This window comes from Protomyctophum parallelum (genome assembly GCF_964188405.1).
Source record: "Protomyctophum parallelum genome assembly, chromosome: 15".
Lineage (NCBI taxonomy): Eukaryota > Metazoa > Chordata > Actinopteri > Myctophiformes > Myctophidae > Protomyctophum > Protomyctophum parallelum.
In genome coordinates this window covers 23,122,458-23,143,077 of record NC_139710.1, presented here as the reverse complement: position 1 = coordinate 23,143,077, position 20,620 = coordinate 23,122,458, and the positions used below count along the sequence as shown (strand labels likewise).

The 20,620-nt window shown below is 41.1% G+C and overlaps 2 protein-coding genes across 2 annotated transcripts; both read left to right on the top strand.

Moving 5' to 3' along the window:
- Positions 1-7,865: 7,865 nt before the first annotated feature.
- Positions 7,866-14,659, top strand: ykt6 (YKT6 v-SNARE homolog). Its single transcript, XM_083784336.1, has 8 exons — positions 7,866-8,032; positions 8,380-8,538; positions 9,848-9,930; positions 10,267-10,367; positions 10,693-10,797; positions 11,038-11,103; positions 11,201-11,302; positions 12,353-14,659. The coding sequence occupies exons 2-8, from the start codon at positions 8,435-8,437 to the stop codon at positions 12,386-12,388; spliced, it is 597 nt and encodes a 198-aa protein (XP_083640462.1). The 5' UTR covers positions 7,866-8,032; positions 8,380-8,434; the 3' UTR covers positions 12,389-14,659.
- A 1,695-nt stretch (positions 14,660-16,354) lies between these two features.
- LOC310872156 (myosin regulatory light chain 2, atrial isoform-like) lies at positions 16,355-20,018 on the top strand. The gene is made up of 7 exons (XM_083783879.1): positions 16,355-16,383; positions 17,245-17,346; positions 17,682-17,757; positions 18,275-18,379; positions 19,069-19,147; positions 19,245-19,293; positions 19,881-20,018. Exons 1-7 carry the CDS (start codon positions 16,381-16,383, stop codon positions 19,983-19,985), a joined length of 519 nt encoding a protein of 172 aa, XP_083640005.1. The 5' UTR covers positions 16,355-16,380; the 3' UTR covers positions 19,986-20,018.
- Positions 20,019-20,620: the final 602 nt, after the last annotated feature.

The window sequence follows — 20,620 nt, the reverse complement described above, 5'->3', positions numbered from 1 at the left end:
GATAAATCAGAAATAGTTGATTAGGCTGCTATAACAGCTTATTTCCCACCTTGCCAAGACGTCATGCAACTTTACATAAACGATAAGGATTAAAGACAGATATTGAACAAATAATATACAGTAAAGTAGCCTGCCCCCTCATTTCCATTTTTTGCTTCACTATTCTCTCTAGGGCTAGGCAGGGCATCCTAACCTTGATTCGAGGAAAGGGGGGGGCCGGGGGGGGGGGGGGTGGAGGCTGTCACAAATAACCACCAGCAGCAGGTGAAGAATATTATAATAAACCCAATTTATACACAGCGCACGACGGTGCCGCGCGCCAAAAATAGCAGACCTACAAGCTCACAACACGTCTCGGACGCGACCTGTTGTGAGCTTGTAGGTCTGCTATTTGTTTTTCTTTTCTGACTCGCGCGGCACCGTTGTGCGACGGATTATATCGTCTTCAGAGAGAGAGAGAGAGAGAGAGAGAGAGAGAGAAGGGGGGGAGGCTATTGACTGTTTCCATGCCAAAAAAAACTTCCTCTTCGTCAATTTGTTGCCTGGGAAACGGAATTTAGCAGCACACTTCTTCTCAGCCATGGAAAACACTTAGTAGCACTGAGGTTAAGTGGCCATGGGCGAAATTGTTAAATGGACCAAACTCATACTTGAGAAAACATCGACTGACGGTGCCATGGTCACAACCACAATGAGCAAAACACTGTTTAGATACAGCATTCATAATAATAACAACAATAAAACATACTATTAAACATATGAATAATAGGCCTATTAGCCTAAATAATAATGATATTAATGTCATTATTAATTATTATCATTGTAAGCATAATAATGAATACATAATAATAATACTACTACTACTAATAATAATAATAATAACTAGAACTGCACTCTGTCGAGTGCATACTTGCTTGTTGCACACTAGTAGACCATAACCACTAAACCCAAGCGTTTAGGTTATAAACAGTTTTAAACACATATTTGTAACACTTTTTAAACGTGTCACAGTGTTTAGATTATAAACAGAAGAACCTGTTTAATCGCCTGTAACACTTTTTAAACACATAAACGTGTTTAGTTTTTACAATCAAAGTCAGTCATATAGGTGTTTAGAATTTGAACACTAGGTGTTCTCGTGAGGTGTTTGAGTAAACTCGTGTTCTACTGTATTGTATGACCATTAATAAACACTTGGCATTTTATTATTACACACATGGTGTTTAGGTTTAAACGCGTCACATGTTCCAGGGATTTACAGTATACTATAGTGCGCAAGCAGAGCGTGCAAGTATTTTCGACCGCTACAAACGGTCAAATCTCAGTTTCTCTGTGAAGGAACGTTTGAAATGTTGAATTATTAGGTTTAACTATTTGCTACCTACCTACTTTATGCATGTAAAAAAGTTGTATTATTAAGTATGGTACAAGTTTCTATCTATAAAAGAAATACAGTTTTATCGATTTAGAACTATTCTGGATCCCTTTTTAGTTTCTCAAAGAAAAATAAATCATCGATATCCGATGAAAAGAAAAGGTATATAAACTGAAATAAAAATTTCCACGTATACAGTATAATTATTTAATTATTTATTGTTAATTGTCAATTGTTTTAAATTTATTTAATCTTGGACTATAGTGATATTAATACTAAATCATGATCAGAGTAATAGGTGTCTCTATAGGAAATGCCTCCATTGGGGGGCACGGTGGCACAGTTGGTAGTGCTGTCGCCTCACAGCTAGAAGGTCCTGGGTTCGATTCCCGCTTGGGGCGCGGGTGCTGGCGGCGTGTTTCCTCCTCCGCGTCATCAGTGCCCATACCCGAAGGCAGGGTTGGCGATAAGGCCTTTCTGTGTGGAGTTTGCATGTTCTCTCCGTGTCCCCTAGGGTAGGTACCCTCACAGAAAACATGCAGTAATCCTGGTCTCTAAACTGCCTCCCCCTGGCCAGCCGGGGCGCATGATGGAGGGGAAAGGAACTGGTTGGAGTTCCTTCCACGCGCTACGTCCAACCAGGGAAACTCCCCCCTGTCAGGTGTAAGGGTGTGTAGAGCCCAGGATCACATTAGATGATTGACACAGGGGTGAAAAATGGGTTACAAAATTGTGGGATAAAAATATATTAAAAGAAAAAAGGAAATGCTTCTATGTATATGTAATTTGTAAGTTGATTAGCGGTATACTGTGGTTACTTTGCGCCACTTTTAATGCGTATGCACCGTCCCAGCATATTCGATGCGTATGCAACTCTGCACCGTCCCAGCAAATTACGTAATGACTACTTGTGCCTGATACGGCAGTGGTGCCAGATTACATGTATATGTGATATGTATATTATTTACCTGTTAATCCGTAATGTTTCCCTTGTGTCCTTTTGTATTACTGTCTTAATGTGATGTTGTGTGTTACAATGGTTGTGTTCTTGAATGTCCCCTTTAAGCCACTGATTACCTGCTCAGTACCAGCCCTGTCAACGAATGGGGTGGAGCTCCACTAGCTATAAATGGGGCCAGAGGATTCATTTCAGAGAGACTGCAAAGAGGACAGATACACACACAGAACGAGAGGCTTGTGTTGTGCAGAGTGAACAGTGAGTGCAAGTTTGATTATGCAGGAGGTGAATTGAGAAGGAGTGGAGCAGCAGCAGTGGTGATCGTGCCGGACCGAGACGCACCAGAGAGACAGGGAAACCAGACCGGTGCACAACAGAACGCTGCGTGTCAAACTATCGCAGCGGTCGGGATAACCCCGGCCGTGTGTGTGAGTACTGTTTAAGCAGCGTTCTGTAGATATACTGTGCACTAGCTGCTGTGGGCTTCTGTACAACAGAGATACTGGCGGCTCTGTTTGTGTACTTGCAGATCCATGAAGGAGGAAGTGGATGGATTTCGATGATTTAGGACTGGATTGGGGTTGCTTCCTCTGCCCATGCCTGGCTACCTTGTTAGACTGACTTGCACACTGCGTAAATTTGCACATTTTGCACTGGACAGTTTTTAAGAGTTGATGGCATAGTTTTAGGATTGTTTTTAGCATAGTATAATATATTGGAATAGTGTTTCTTTTGTAGTTTGTTTCATTAGGCAATTACAGCCCTCCATGTATTAGTATATTCTATTTGAACCTATTTTTGTAATAAATATTGTAAGATAGATGGCCTCCGCCTCAGTCTTTTTCCTGGGTTTTCATATGTTTAATTGCTCTGTTGCCTGGTATAAAAACTTGAACCTGAGTGTCTTTTGTATTGAAATTAAGAGTGTTATACAGAGGACCATCCTCATTAAAAAAGGTGGCGTAGTCACAAACCAGCTTTATTGGGTTTGACAATTATGCACCCTGCACTCTTAACAGTGCACCTCGAATATATATATATATATTGTGTTTCTCATGAAGTAATTCAATTCATGTTCTATGTGACTTTAATCGGCCCAGGTCACATATACATACATGTATACAGTACATACAGTAGGGGCATTACCTTTAATCCTCCCAACACTAAAACATATCGTCATTACGTCACCATCGAAAACCAATTACACTCTGGCATTGGGTCCTTTAATCCTCATCTTTATTACGGAATCACTGAGAGCTAGTTATACATATACTATGTATATGTATATGTAATTTGTAAGTTGATTAGAGGTATACTGTGATTACTTTGCGCCGTATGCATGCACCGTCCCAGCATTTTCGATGCGTATGCACCGTCCCAGCTTTTTCAATGCGTATGCACCGTCCCAGCAAATGACGTAATGACTAGTTGTGCCTGATAAAACCAATGGTTTTCGATGGTGGTGACGTAATGACGATATTTATGCTCCTATGTATACATGTATGTAATCTGGCACCACTGCCGTATCAGGCACAAGTAGTCATTACGTCATTTGCTGGGACGGTGCATACGCATCAAAATTCTAGTGGTTCTCCAGACAAAAATATTAGAGTGTAAATGCTGTCTCTAAATTACTCCAAACCAAAGACATGCATGCAGAAGGCCTCGAACTTGCTGGAGAATATGATAAAGGTCTTGTCTGAGAACAGGAATGCTTTTGATGAGGCAAAGACAACAGCACAGACGCTTGCAGACAAATGGGGAGCTCAGAATACCTTAGAAAATACAAGAGTAAGAAGAAAGAAACCTCATTTTGACGAGCTGTGTGAAGATTCATTAGTATGCACGAGACCTCTCATGTTTGAGGCTCTGCACCCCATGACCCTCCAGCATGCAGGCGACGATGAACTATATGAAAATGCATCTATCTGACCACTATACAACAGGGACCTAGCAAATGACTTTCCCACTCAACTCCTGTCAATCAAGGTCTGTTTTAAAGAAGAGATTGCTAAGGAGTCCTCAGTGTTCCAACTTGCAAAAATGCTGTTTGTGGATCATCAGTCTATCTGTCCGCTTTATACCGCTGCACCTTGTCAGTGCGGAGAGCGCTCTCCGTGGTGCTGAAACCTTTTTTCCTGTTGTATTCCACTATTCCAGGAATTTCCAGAATTGTAACGTGTGAGAGATGGGATCTGTCACGAGGCAGCCCGTGCCCTTAGACAATATCAAGGACCTTGCAAATAGACCACACAGTTAAGTCAACTTGATCAATTGACAAACAGCTGGAATGGAAGTAACGGTTTTATATATATTGTACACATTACATGTTTTGTAATTGTTGAAATAGTTTTAAATGTGTATTTGTATTTATTGACACTGAAGTTGCATTGGTATGTCTGTCACCTGTCTCCCCTCTGCAGTGCTGGCACTCCTCTCTAGATTGGAGGGTGCCAAGTACTGTAGAGGAGGAGGGGTGTTTGTTCCTGTCTGTATTATGTTTGGTCTTGTTTATGTTAGGTTCTCTAAATTAATTGGACCTGTGAAATAGTTGAGTGTTTGTATATCTTGTATTCCTTTAATGTATATGTGGAAGAATTACTCATATAGTTAGCCGTGTGGCGAGTTAACCAATGACCACTTACTTAATTAGAGGATGGTTTGCCCTGGAGGCAGGTAAGAGACAACAGGGGAGAACTGCCAGCCAGGAAAAAAAGCCTGTACCAGTTCCTGCTTGTCTCTTGATTGTATATAGTTTTTCACGTGTTTGTTTTGTTTTATTGGAATGTTGTTTTGGCCAGCATTATTTATTTGTTGTACTTTGTCACTGACTCGCACTGCACTTTCAAGGTAAATAAAAAGCCTAGTAAAAAGTACTTGTGGACCTGTCTACTCCCTGGAGCCTCCGGCCAACGGCCAGCATTATCACAGGATCATAGGAGAGAGAGAGCGTGGGAGACCCATGACCCAGCTTGGCTTCACAGTAGAAGAGAAGACAAAAGCAATTTGATCATTCTTTATTTTTTATGACCCTCCGTGACTTTAAGGCCCAGGCCACACTACTCTGGATCTTTTGCAAAACGGATATTTTTGCCAGAAAACATCCCTGGCCATACGACAGATATCTATGTCCACACACAAACGCAGAAACGCATTGAACACAGGATAAAATCACTGCAGTAGCAGGTTTCAATTGTAGGCTATATTATATTTGATTTTATATTTACACTTATGAGGTGCCAATCATATTTTTTAATGGAGGAATAATTTATTTCATTGTCTGTCAGCATGTCACACTATGTGCGTAAATCTCCAGATCCCGATCCAGATTTCTCTCCATAGCATTTCAAAATGATAGACACTTTACCATTGCTCTGGCGACTTGGCAAGTCCTGCACAGAAATGACTTAGTCAGACCTATAGAAGTGTCCACCAGAGGTGGGGACTTGGACTCGAGACTCGACTTCGACTCGAGTCCCGATTTTGATGACTTTAGTCTTGCTTGATCAAATCAAAAATAGACTTGGACTTGCTTGGGACTTGAATGCCAAAGACTTGACTTGACTTGAACGCCAAGGACTTGAGACTTGACTTGACTTGAGCCCTCTTGACTTGAACATTTTCAAGTCACTTAATACCTTACCGCATCTGATTATCTTTTGTATGTAATGGTTTGGTATTGGTATATAAAGGGATGCCGCGGATCGGATATCTGGTCGATATCAGCCAAAAAACGTGATCTGGATCGGATCGGACTACAGCGAAAAGCACTGCAAGCACTCCACTCCAGTCCATTACAGTACTCCACTCCAGGACTTTATTCCTCCAGCAGTGTTGCGCTACAGAGGCATTGGCAGCCGCAGTCACATTTCACAGTGGCAGTGCTGCACAGTGCAGGTTGCTACGATTTAGGCATTTAGCAGACGCTCTTAATCCAGAGCGACTTACATTAAGCAAGAACAAAAAAGCATGGGAATACATCACATAAAAACATTTATCATGAAACATGCGTAAGCTAAGAAAGTAACAGTGGAATATCTATATAATGAAACTATACATATAAACTATACATCTATACTACTATGCTATACATATGTACTATGACGTGCTATGACTACATACAATGCAATTATAGTGCTGTCTACATAACATGCTATAAGTCTGTATCAAATGCTATCTAAGTCTACAGAAATGCTATCTAAAGGGGGTGGGGTAAGTGCTATGGGCCATGATGGAGTCTGAAAAGGTGGGTTTTCAGACTACGGCGGAAGATTGGGAGTGATGCTGCAGTTCTGACTGCAATGGGAAGTGCATTCCACAGTTTTGGAGCCAGAAGTGAGGGTACTTCCAGCTTCCCTGCGTTGGCTGATCTGAGTGCGCGGGAGGGTTTGCAGGGTCCGATCATACTTGCAAGATATGGGGGAGCCATACCTTTGGTTGCTTTGAATGCCAGCATCAGAGTTTTGTATTCTGTGCGGGCAGCGACCGGGAGCCAGTGGAGGGAGCGGAGCAGGGGGGAGACATGTGAGAATTTTGGCTGGTTGAAGACCAAGCGAGCTGCGGCATTTTGGATCAGCTGGAGAGGCTTAAGTGCACATGCTGGTAGGCCAGTAAGGAGGGAGTTACAATAGTCGAGTTTTGACAAGACTGTTGTCTGGATTAGGAGCTGGGCTGATTCCTGGGTGAGGAACGGTCTAATTCGTCGTATGTTATAGAGTGTGAACCTACAAGATCGAGTGACAGCTGTGATGTGAGTTTTGAACGAGAGCTGACTGTCCAGGACAACACCAAGATTCCTGGCTGTTGGGACAGACGTTACCAGGGCGTTGTCTACGGAAATAGTTAAAGGAAATGCCTCTATGTATATGTAGGCCTATATGTAAGTTGATTAGCGGTATACTGTGGTTACTTTGCACCACTTTTGATGCGTATGCACCGTCCCAGCATATGACGTCAGGGTATAACTGGTATAACTAGCTCTCAATGATGACGTAATAAAGATGTGGATTAAACGACCCAATGCCAGAGTGTAATTGGTTTTCGATGGTGACGTAATGACGATAATTATGTTTTAGTGTTCGGAGGTAATGCTCCTATGTATATGTATGTATGTAATCTGGCACCACTGCCGTATCAGGCACAAGTAGTCATTACATCATTTGCTCATCGAATATCGTCATGGGCGAAACTAGTAGGCCTACTTGCGCGCTCTGCTTGCGCAAGTAATAATAATAATAATAGGGGAAAGCCTTCATTCATTCATTAAGCCTATATCAGGGCCTATTATGCTAATTAAATATGATAAGGCTTTCTCGGTTGGCTAATGTTCATATATATATGCAGAGTGTCAAGATGTTTTGTGCTTGTTTGTTTTTTGTGTTTATACATGTGCATTACAAAGTTTAGGAATCGCAAATTCGCAATCACAGGATAGGATCGCAAGAAATCGTGATCGCAACAGGTGGTTTCATTCCGCCAGGAACCTTCGGCGCTCAGTGTGTGTTCCTGCCGGAGACATTGTTCCAATGGACACATGGAGGATCGTGACGTGGTGATTGGTCGTGCGTTGTTTAGTGTTAACGTAGCATCCCAGTTAGCTAGTGTTAGCTTCGACAGCCTGTTGACATTCGGTGGATATACACACTACTTTTGCCATAGTGGAATAAGAACACTTCTGTTCATTGTCACTGCTGTGCCAGGTGAGGGCCGCGCTGAGACCCGAAGCACGGCGTTAGCCATTTGCTAGCTCTGCTTCCCTTCACTTGGGTTTGACGAATTAGCTAAGTTCTCATTAACTCTGCTAGCATAGCTAGCCTACCTAACAGTGTTTACCGGTATGTTTTATTAACTTCTGCGACCACCATCGTAATTTCTAAGAAAATAAAAGTGTATATTATAACTTCAGCCACTAACGCTAGCATAAGGTCTAACTATTACCATCCAACTTCGCAGTTAGCGTAGCAGGCAGCAGCATTACGGTTAATGATGGCTCCCTTTAGAGATAATGTTCTCATGTGATTTTACTTGTGTGTCATGTTTTAATCAGATCTCCAGGCCTGTTGATCGCATCTGTGACTGACATTAGCTGATCCAGTGCAAGCATGAAGCTCTATAGTCTCAGTATCCTTCACAAAGGAGCAACCAAGGCGAATCTCCTGAAATCAGCCTATGACCTCTCCTCGTTCAGCTTCTTCCAGCGCTCCAGGTGGGTGTGACTGACCACCACAGCCCTTTTGGACTCTAGAATTAGTCGTTTACGTAAAATGTTATACCACATAATACTTAGCACTGGGCCAGAGCGTAGGGAGGAGTTTCGCTCAGAACGAGTTATTCTGGTTGCCATTTTCTGCCTACCAGTAGGCTATAGTAGTAGGCTGCTAGGCTACATTTTCCAGCCACACTGTGGAGATATCAAATAATGAAATACACACTCACACTGTATGTATGGTTTCTTTGATTTGGGTGTCAATTCAATTCAAAGGGCTTTATTGGCATGAGAAAACATACGTTTTGTGTCAGCTGACAAAATAACAACCTTCAGCAACATTCCCAAACACATCTCGGATGCTCTGCTCTCTACCTGTCCTCAAACGAGCATGACAGTGTAATCACAATAATAATGGTCAGATCGCATACAGACTATTATTACTATATAAGATTATTTATTTACTGCCGAGAGAACACATGTTTGACTGATCACTCGTCACTCTCGTGGTGGCCATTTAACTGGGAGAGTGTACAATTGGATCCAAAGTAATTGTAAGAACTAAGAACCATTGTGGCTCAACGCTCAAGAATCCACCACTCCTGAATGAACAGGAGTCAAACCACAGAGCCTAGTCCTTCCATGCGCCAGACCTCCCAGTCCCGGCAGAGTAGTTCGGGAGTGGTGGACGCCTGGACGGTGTGGCCCTGGTCTTTCCCTAATGGGACTGATCGTGCGTAGCTAATGGGACGTAAGTCGGGACTTGATCAATCACCTATGATGTTGCGAGACCCGAAACCCTGATGACTTGGGATACATCACTGAGGATACGTCCCAGGTGCATCCATACAATGTTTTTTTTGTTCTAAGAGTTGTACACCCATGACAGAACCAAATGGACCTGTAAATGATTCATTTGGTTCCCTTTGTACACTGTCACAAAGGGTCCCCTGGTGGTCCCAACACTGACTTAACACCTATTGACAGGAGTTCCCTGCTGTTTTCGATCTACACCAAATATCTTTGCAGAAAAAAGCTGATATACAATCTTACGGTGTTCTAGGAACCCTAGAATATGGATTCTACTAGGGTTCATTCCATTTCAATTTGCAGTGTTATTTTAGAAAGCATGGACACTGACTGCTGTCCTGACCTAACCTTAACTGCAACATTGAATTTAACAATACAGTAATACAAGAATAACCATGATTATTTTTAAGGTGTTATAACCTTAATGTGGTTGCATTTAACTTAAGTTATGTTGTGTAATAACACCCATCATATCCATTTCTTGGTTGGATTAATGTAGTGTCCAGGAGTTCATGACCTTCACCAGTGCCTTGATTGTTGAGCGGTCTTCACAGGGAAGTCGTGCTTCTGTCAAAGAACAAGGTATGGGGGAGCATAGAACTTAAATACGTACGATGAATGTTATCCTTACTTGATCATTGTTGTAGTGATTAGTCTATCGATTCCTTTTTAGATTCATTTTTATAACCGAGATGCACGGTTTCAATGACTCGATTAACCACTTTAAGCTCTTATTACTGTTTCTATTACTTTGCACACAACGGTGTCATGTGAAAATCAGCCATTTAAAAGCTCACAATCGTGATGCGTTTGGTGAGCTTGTAGATCTTTTAATCGTTTTTTAAACTTTAAGCCTAACTTATGATTATAAATCGATCAATTTACTGTTACACTTCTAATTGCTTCTCCTTCCTTCAGAGTATCTGTGTCACGTGTACGTGAGAAACGACAGTCTAGGTGCTGTGGTAATAGCAGATAGTGAGTACCCACAGAGAGTCTGCTTCACATTGCTAGAAAAGGTGGGTAGCTGTGAATAAATATTCAAAAATGTTACATTGTAGCACTGCACAATGAATTGAAATAAAATCCAAATTGTGATTTCAGCATGTAGAGAAGTGCCAAACTAACTTAAAAGCTCATTAAATGCCATAGAATGAGGCCTGAAATGGTACTATAAACACACACCAAGTTTGCCTTATACTGAAACGGGGCAACCACCATGCTAATGCTTTCACTAGCATTGCTAATAAATGTGAAAGGCTCACAGAGCTGCTACATATTATTTACAATAATCCAATCTATATAGATGGCTTCAAGAGTGTTGATTGATGCCCACTTCTTCAGGTATTAGATGAATTCTCCAGGCAGGTGGAGAGCATAGATTGGCCTTCTGGGAATCCGGAGACCATCAACTACAAGGCTTTGGATATTCATCTAGCTAAATACCAGGTATGTATGTTTATAAGCAGTTTAGCTATTGGTCGAGGGGTGGGGGTGGTGTAGCTGACGTGTGGATAAAGTCTATGAAGAGTTATTAAACTAGTACATCAACATGTATGTTTGCAAAGTAGATTCTGCTGTTTAGACTAAAGGACTCATTTTGCTCAATTTCACAAATATTTTGTGTCTCTGATCCACATCAAATACTTATAGTAACAAGTTTACTTTATTGAATGATTTTGCTAACAGAACCCCAGGGAGGCAGATGCCATGACAAAAGTGCAGGCTGAGCTGGATGAGACTAAGATCATTCTTGTGAGTCATCAACTTATGACATTTCATAACCGTGAGGCGTGAGCTAACTGCATGCCATCTAGCTCATTTAAAGACTTGATTATGTATTTTTTGATAGCATAACACCATGGAAAGTCTACTGGAACGAGGGGAGAAACTGGATGATCTTGTGGCAAAATCAGAACATCTGGGAAACCAATCCAAAGCCTTTTATAAGACTGTAAGTACTGACGTCAGCTGACAAACGGAGCTTTTCCACTGCACCGTAGGATGCTTCTAAGAATGTCTAGTAACTATTGCAGTTGCATTTCCATTTGCACTGTTGAGCTGTTGAACTTGTGTTGGTTTCCTAACAGGGCTCAACACAGCCAAAGCATGCCCGTGGGAGGGCTTAATGACGCATGTAATTCAGACAGGGCACTAGTCCGACATGCGTCCGCCCCCGTGCTTGCGGCTATGGTTAGTTTAGGAGATGAGGTGGGTTGTCATTTGTCGGACCAATGACTAGTCTGAACAAGTACTGCACCCGTTAAGTGATTGGTTTTAGGTTCTGCTGTGGGAAAGCACTAATGATATGAGTTTCGACACAAAAAGGCTACTTCTGAAAGGCTACTGAACAATTGAGGAGACGACGATATGGCATTTCCAAATCCACAACTATTCAAAAAAGACTACAGTTAGTATCATTTATAGACACCCAATTGCATGTTATCACATGATTATAGAAAATGGCTCAGGCTCTCGCCAGACACATTCTTTCATATGTTTTTGTGTAAAATACAGCATAGGTTGCATCAGTATGTTCAATTGATGCCAAGTTTGAACATAATTAATAATTAGGAAAGGTTGTATCAGCTGAAATAGAACATTGGCATAAGTTACAACTTCAATCTTACATCTATTCAATAGACTGTAGATTACTGACCTGCTGTCAGAGATGATAGGCTTTGTGCTAGAACCCTGCATCGGGAGTGGGATCCCACAGGACCCAACGCAAATGTTCCGGGCAAGTATTTAACATACCTGCAGTCGGGAACAGACGGTCAAGATAAAACCAGCGGGCCCCGGTGGTTTTAATGTTATGTTATACACTCAACCCTGTCACTTGAAAAAGAATGTCACGAGAGGCATCAACACTTTTGTTTTGTCAAGGCATAGTGTGTGTATATGGGTCAAGTCCAATTTCTCTATGTTGCCTCTCCCTATCTCTTCATTGTTTGTGCTTGACCCATGTCCCTACACCTTCACCCCCCCCCCCCCACACACACAGGCACGGAAGCAGAACTCATGTTGTGAGATCATGTGATGCTGCTGCCTAGTCCTCACGGCCATGCCTCTCTCTGCCTTTCTGCTCTTCCTACAACTCCCATCATGCACCAGCCACCAACTCTCAGCACAAAGGGACAGAATGGATACTGTCCACGCCCAGGGTTAAAGGGTCGAGGCCAGAAGGAGGTGGAGGTCTACATGTGAAACCTCTGGATTCTGACTGATGGGGGTTGAAGGACTGATGGGGTTTGGTCAGGGGATATGATTTTATTTTAAACTCCTAACATCTTTGTGGTGTTTTCAATACCAGCCGAGGACAACGGTGTGATCTTGTGTATTGGTGGTGTGATGTAAGAAAAAAAAATGTTTTCAAACTTTCATCTGTATTCAGATTGTATGAAATTCTCTCAGCGCATTACTTTAAGGCAACCTTGACAATCTGTAATTGTTTCCATTAATTGTCGCTACTAGGGAGTTAAATCCAGTGGGAGAGACGTTTCTGTTTCTTGTTCTGCCCACTAGATGGCCCTGTTTATTTGTGCCTGTAGCAGGGATTTAGGTTATTTTTTCAAATGGCCTCACAACTGTTCATGCAGGCTAAAGGCCATACTCCAGATAAGCTACTCACCTTTTCGGTGGTTTGTAAAAACAGATGTTGGGGTGAGCCGTGAGTCGCTTATCAGTTATCACCACGGCATGACGTCATGCTGTAGTTTCCGGTGGTCATCATAGCACCTAAAACGAGTATGAATAGGCCATAACACAGCAGAGACTGTTCTTATGTGGTGGGCCCCACGGTAAACATGATGCATTGTACACAGTAGTACACTTCCTCTCCATATTTTCTTTGTTTAAAGTTGCGTTTTCTTGCATCTCCCCCTCTCATTGTCTTAAGTGAAGTCTTAAACATTCCCAGTTGAAATTACTGTTATTGATGGATGGTGGAATTTGTTAGCGGTATCTTGGATTGACCTGAAATTAAGTGGAGAACTGAGTGTTGAAATGCAACACTCACTTGCTAGTTCCCTAGAGAAAGCCTACAATGCAATACAATGTCCTCTGTTTCTACACTCCTTACAGTAGCCCTACCTTTTGATTGCCATCCTTTTATTTTGGGATCCTAATGGCAAAATCTGCTCCCTGACCAGCTGCCTTATATAACAGATGGATTCACAGTCTTTCCTTACATTGTTGTACAGGTCTTGAACTGATTATGTGCTACAGGTTGTAGCTGAATGACAGCAGTATTCATTGCATAGCAAAAACTGATGAAAACAGGTAATGGGCTTGTGCTCTTTGACCCCTTTCTAAGGGCCGATTCATACTCTTATTTTACCGCTGTTTCGGGCGGTGCTGTAGTGCCGAAATGATTTTGGCTCGTCAGAAATTTTCAGTAGCACCGAAGAGCCGACTTTAGGAAGGTACCCGCCCCCCCGAACCTCAAATGACGTCACATTGTAGGTTCTACAGAGCCGAACCGACTTTTATTCGGCTCTAAAATAGGAGTATGAATCGGCCCTAAGCGCCACCATATTTATATTACTTCAGGATCATGTTTAAGCCTGTGGCCGGGGCTTGCAAAGAACTGATCTACAAGCTCACAACTTATCCTGTAGACCAGTTGCTTTTTGTCAAGCAACATTGTATGTATTACGGACAATAGATTAAGCTTTAAGCACTTGGAAGTGCTTTTGGGTGGATCTCATCTTTGAGTCCCAAATGCATGTGTTCCCAGCTATAACCCTAAAAGGACCCTGGGAACATGGGGATGATCCCTTTGGTTTGACATCCCTTTGGCTTGCAGTAAACTGTCAATTTATGCCTTTGGTAATCTGAATTTTTAGACATCTATCCACTTTATTTCTGTAGTGTGTATGACTTTTGCTTGTGTACAGTATTTGTATAACTGCAGTGATGTTTGTGAGACTGTGATTGTGTGTGAAGACTGTTGCTTTTTACTGCTTTTACAGTATAAATATTCTGTGCACTAGCGCTGCAGACTGTCAATGGCTTCTCATTGGACAAGCAAAGATTTCTCAAAATAATATTTCCCCTGTATATAACAAATCAATGTCCTATATGAAATATATCCAAGGGTGATTGTGAACAATTTTTAAAAGGATTGGTTTTCCTCTTTCAAATATTTTCTTTTTTTAAATGGGCTGAATTCGATCACTTTGATTAGTGGAGTAAAGCAGTTTTGCTGTGGATTTTTGTGAGATCTACATGAACCGACTGAGCTGCAATTTATTGACCAGATATCTTAAGCAAATTTAAAGCAAACATTAAAAATAATAAATATATGCTACTTATTTAGATTTTGATTCTTCTGTTGCTAAAACAAAATGTGTACAGAACTTACTCAGAAATTTTTGTGGTTTTGTATTACTATTAATAATATAATAAGTGGAACTAACTCCAAGTCTGATTATTTGGTTTGTTTAAGTCTCAACAAATACGGTAATTCACTAGTTCACAACAGTTCTCAACATTTAAATGTTAGCTATGAAGTAAATGGACCTTTGAGTCTAACTCGAGTGTACAAAATGAATGGACCCTTCCATTTGTTTTCATCAATTTAATTCTGTACTGACTGTTAGAAAAGATATTAATAAGGGAGTCTGTGGCCTAGCTAGTGCATAATCAAACTGCAAAGTTCTTTGTTTACCCAGGGAAGTGGACTAAGCTCGAGATGCTTGTTTACAGCCACACCCTGCTCATAGAACATTTCATGGTAGGGGTTCAATGCCTTGCTCAAGGGCACTTCAGCTGTGGTAATTTTAACTTGGGAATTCCGGGGATTCGAACTGACCGCTCAAGACCGCTCCACAAACCGTTCGGCCACCGCTGCCCCTTGCACATCCTTGAAATGAAATATAGGTGAATCATTCATACGATATGGTACGTGATACGCTCTCTTTGTAGTTTCTAGTTTTTGACGATTAAAAAAAGAAAAGCCTTTTTTATCGTCAAACCAGAAAAAATGACATACGGTACATGGCATGTTTTTCATCCAATGGTTTTTGACGATCAATTGTTTTAATTGTTGAAAACCATGAACTTCTGTAACTCAAACATTTGACATTTGTTGTCAGGCATCTGTGTTGGCTAAACCATCCCAACCATGAACTTAGGAGGGCACCAAAGATCACAGGTGGAGCCATCTCTGTTTGGAGATGTAAAAAAAAAGAAGTAAAACAAGTATCACAACACAATCATGAAATAGCCTACATTTTCCCACGTGCTTGTAGCTCAGCAATTTGTTCTATTCGTCATGCAGGAAGTATTGGGCCTGTCTTGTCTTGTGTGCACGCATGTATTTGGGAATGACTCATGTGTAACAAGTACTCATGCAGTATGTCCCAGGCCATTTCACAAGATTTCAAATGTATACAATGTCTAAACATTGTTGGAAAATAGCAGATCTACAAGCTCACAATGTGTCACATCGCAACGCATTGTAAGCTTGTAAATCGGCTATTTTCAAATGGCCGAAATGTCTATACGGCTGAAGTGGTTCATGTATAGGCCTATTTTGTAATAACAGTCTAAATCTACAAAGTAACTAGTAACGTTTACAAATAATTGCAGCAGAGTACAAGTATAATATTTGCTTCTGAGATGTAGTGGAGTAGATGTAAAAGTACTGACATTTACACAAATATTGTACTCAAGTACAGTAATGTACTTAGTTACTTTACATCACTGCCTATAGCTCAGCTATTCAAGAGGGTATTTGGCAGGGTAGAAATGGCTTACGTCCCACCAGCGTTTGTCCCTTGCATATTCTATCCCACCATTGCGCTCTCCTTATCTCTTTTTTCCAGACCAGAGGAATCCTTGGTTCTTCAGTTCTTATCAGGTCCATTAAGAGAGAGAGAGACAGAGGACTAAGGGAGCCATGTAAGGGACTATGTTGCCCACCAGAGTCTATTATAGGCAGCAAGCAGATAACATGAGCCATACATAAACTGTCCCAAGTATCACACCTAGCCTGGGAGCCAACTGATTTATAACACTCCTACAGACATGGTAAGTAAATTAATATCTCCAGAATGTGACGATATTTTCCTTCAAAGAATGTTGGATAAAAATGACCTCTCTAGCCAGAAGTGTTGTTTAACGTGCAGATCATTTCCTGCTTTCATCATGACTGATTAAGTGGTCAAACAAAGACTTTCATCTTGCATGCCCGAAGAATCCAGTTGGAGTAAATATATGCTTTTTGATAGTTTAAATGACTTGATATGCTGCCTGAGAATACAACTGAATGGTGATCAATAGGTTTTTGGAGGTTGTAGTCATTATTTTCAAACTCATACTGTAGAATACTGATGCAGTCATATTGGATTTGATTGACCTTGGGCTGGGTGTTGGGGGCTGTTTATGGTAGCATCTTGTAGTATTTGCGCCGCATGACGGTTCTGTCCAGTGTTCGATCACCGGTGGGAAATGGTTTTATCCCTGCTGTTAATATCACAATTTACCAATTTAATTAAAACATCTAAATGTGTGTTAACCAATTGACCTTGCAAACCCTATTTTTTCTTTTTATAAATGTTATAAAAAGTAAAGTGGTTGCCCGGAAAACAGAAGGTGTGACCTTCAAGACACTTAACCATTAACTGCTCCTCGAGCACTGCTCATAATAGAGTTATAGGATGGATAAATGCAGAGGACAAATTATACAGTGACATGTGCAAATATACAGTGACAGGACCAAATTATTCTTATCATTCGCAAGTGTTGTGAGCTAGCAGATTGACTATTTTTTGCTATTTGTCGTACGGAGAAGTATAGGCTATAGGACTTCAGTGGTTAAGGAAATGTCACAAATCAAACCCTGGTGGTATTGTATGATTTGCGTGAACTCTGCCTTTGTATGGGTTTCAGGCAAGTAAGAAGTCTGCTAATAAGAGACAGAGGGGAGCTCAGAAGACATGCTCCAATGTCTTTTCCATGTTTGAGCAGTCTCAAATACAGGAGTTCAAGGAGGTAAGAGTGCCTATGAGAAACCAGACACTGTTTCAAATTTGTATGTATTACAAATCATGAATGGCATATTCCACTATCACAATTACAAATCGTCTCTGTCGGGTAACCTCATATGTCCAAAACTGTTACTTTTCAGGATTCAAATTCAAAAGTAGCACATCTACAAGCTCAAAATGTGTTGCTTGTGGATCTGCTACTTTTGACGCTTTTGTCTGAGGCTGTATAGTATGATGATCAATTGGGGCATGGAGATAGGAGGCTTATGCCCGAAAGCAACAAAATCCAAATTCCATCAAATCAGAGGAAATGTCTCCACACTGTATTCCTCCTTGCAGGCTTTTGGCTGCATTGATCAAGATAGAGATGGTGTCATTAAAAAACAAGACCTGAAGGAGACGTATGGACAGCTGGGTAACTATTTTATACATATATTTTTTTTTAAAGCTTAATTGTCAAAGTCTATAAAGCAGTGGTTCTCAAAGTGGGTCTGGGTCCCCCCAGGGGCCCCAGCTAAATGTGAACAACTTTAACCCTATTGTATACTCGGCTATTCAATAGTCAAGCTATATACAAGCTCACACCTCGTCACAGTGTGACACGTGAGCTTGTAGATCAGCTCTTTTTGGTCCACAGTCTGTGGCTAAATATGACGTAGGCTACATGTCAATTTCGCGGCCCTTGACATGAAAATGTTTGCGAACCACTGATATGAAGGATAAACATTGTCTGGAGTCATCTACAATATTGTCAACCTCCTCGAGGTGCATTGTCAACTGCTGCCAAACTGGTGGTTTCTCGTCCCATCATGATTAAATAAGAGAGTGTGTGTGTGTGTGTGTGTGTGTGTGTGTGTGTGTGTGTGTGTGTGTGTGTGTGTGTGTGTGTGTGTGTGTGTGTGTGTGCACGCGCGCGCGCGCGCATGCTCCAGGAAAGCTCAATGTCAGTGACGAGGAGCTGGATGGGATGTTGAATGAAGGCAAGGGTCCCATCAACTTCACTGTGTTCCTGACTTTGTTTGGGGAGAAACTTAACGGTGAGATAACTGGGGTCACAGCAATCAAAATGCACTTTGGGCTTTAACCACCTTATCCATGGTCATACAGGTTCTCCAACCTACAGCATCTTCATAAACAGTAATTGGTCATCGCTAATTCTAAAGTCTAGTTCGGTCTGTGTGGAGGGCTGTGAGGAGTGGACATTTTTGAAGTATGCCTAACAATGACATCATCGGTAGGCAGGTTTGGTCATGTCAAACAAGATTTCATATACTTTTATTTTACTTAATGCCAGAACAATGGCTTCTATTCCAGTGTGTAAACTTTCCAGGAATATAGTTGCTATTAGCTGTGATTCCAAATGTCCCCATCGATGATGTCATTAGTGAGGAGGACCAATATGAAGATATGGTTGAAAATGGGCGAAGAACATATTTACTGTTCTGTTTAATTGATTTACTGACTAGTCTACCATTGCCCAAAACTGTTAACTGCTACTGATTCAAAAGCAACAGAAATAGCTTGTAGATCTGCTATTGTTCATACTTGTGTGTGTCACTGTATAGTATGATCAATAGGGCATTTGATTAAGGAAAAACAACAACATTATGTTAAACTATGGAGATTTGATGGAGGTTATGGAGGTTTATGGAGGTTATGGAGGTTTCTGCCCGACAGTGATGAGATTTGATGCTAATAATTTCTTATTGTATCATATGCACTGCAGGTACTGACCCTGAGGAGACTATACTGGCTGCCTTCAAGCTTTTTGATCCCAATGCGACAGGATTTGTCAACAAGGATGAGTATGGTTGCCATGGTTTTAGCTTTTTCAATGAAAAGAAATATAAAACATAATATACAATAGGCTAATCACTTTATTCCTCCTTTGATTTCTTGCAGGTTTAGGCGATTACTGATGAATCAGGCAGATAAATTCACAGCAGAAGAGGTTTGCATATGTTTCAGAAATGACTTCATAAAACCCTCAAGATGTGCTGCAATGGTCATCATCAGTCTGTTTCAGACTATACTAAATCTTGATTTAGTATAGTCATATTTTAGTCATCTGAAATGTTTTAGTTTTAGTTGACTAAATAAAATCTAGTTGATTTTGCCAACAAAAATTTACTTTGGTGAGCCTTGATGGTGTAATGCCTGATGCATGCTAAAAATAGCCGATCTATAAGCTCACAACACAACACTTGTGTGCAACACCCACAACACTTGTGTGCAACACCCACAACACTTGTGTGCAACACCCAAGCGCAAAAAAAAGTTAAACCACTTGTCTTTTAGTTACACTATAGTGCCTCCTTAACATTTTAGTCTAGTTCGTAGGCCTATCTGTTGACAACATTGTCAATATATTTAGTCACCATAGCTTAGTTTTTATTCAGTTTTCGTCAGTGAAAAAAGGTAGTCGACGAACATTCTTTGTCATAGTTTTAGTCGCCGAAATCCACACTGGTCTGAGTCCGTTTCCATCTTGTACCTTGTTAACTTCACCTGCCGCTGTCTCCACGGTGACCTTTGCAGGTGGACCAGGCGTTCTCGGTAGCTCCTATCGACGTGGCGGGGAACATCGACTACAAGTCACTCTGCTACATCATCACGCATGGAGACGAGAAGGAAGAATCCTAAAGATTTCAATTCAATTATTTGTTGTGTTTTTACATGCAGTTAAAAAGTCAGTCAATGGCAATTCCCAACCTATGTGGGCCTGGTAGGACGGTGTCAAGATGAAACTATGGATTTGAATGTACATTCATATTTGAAACAATAACAAATAAATCATTGTATTCTTTCTTGAAAACATTGGAAAAGTGAGTTTTCATTGTGATGCCCTATGCAACTCTAAAAAGAAACATTCTGGATAGTCACTCTTAAAGCAACAGTATTCCCTGGTCTAAATGTTCATAGTGACTTCTCGAGTCCCCTCAACAACAGGCTACTCGGCCACAGTGTTTGATTTTGTCGACGAAATGTTACAGTATGTTACTTGTATACTGTGTATACAATTTTGTCAACAAATATAAACTAGACTAAAATGTTAGGGAGGGACTAGTGGAGAAGAGATCCAGTAGAACTAAAAGACAAGTAATTTTATGTTTGGTTGCACCTCAGGTGTTTGCGCTCTGAAAATAGCGGATCTTCAAGCTCAGTTTGTAGATCTATTTTCAGCATGCAACCAAGTGTAAAATCAGCCATTGCGATACCATCAAGGCACCGCCAAAACACATTTGTCAACTGTAGATTTAGTCGACTAAAATCTTGCG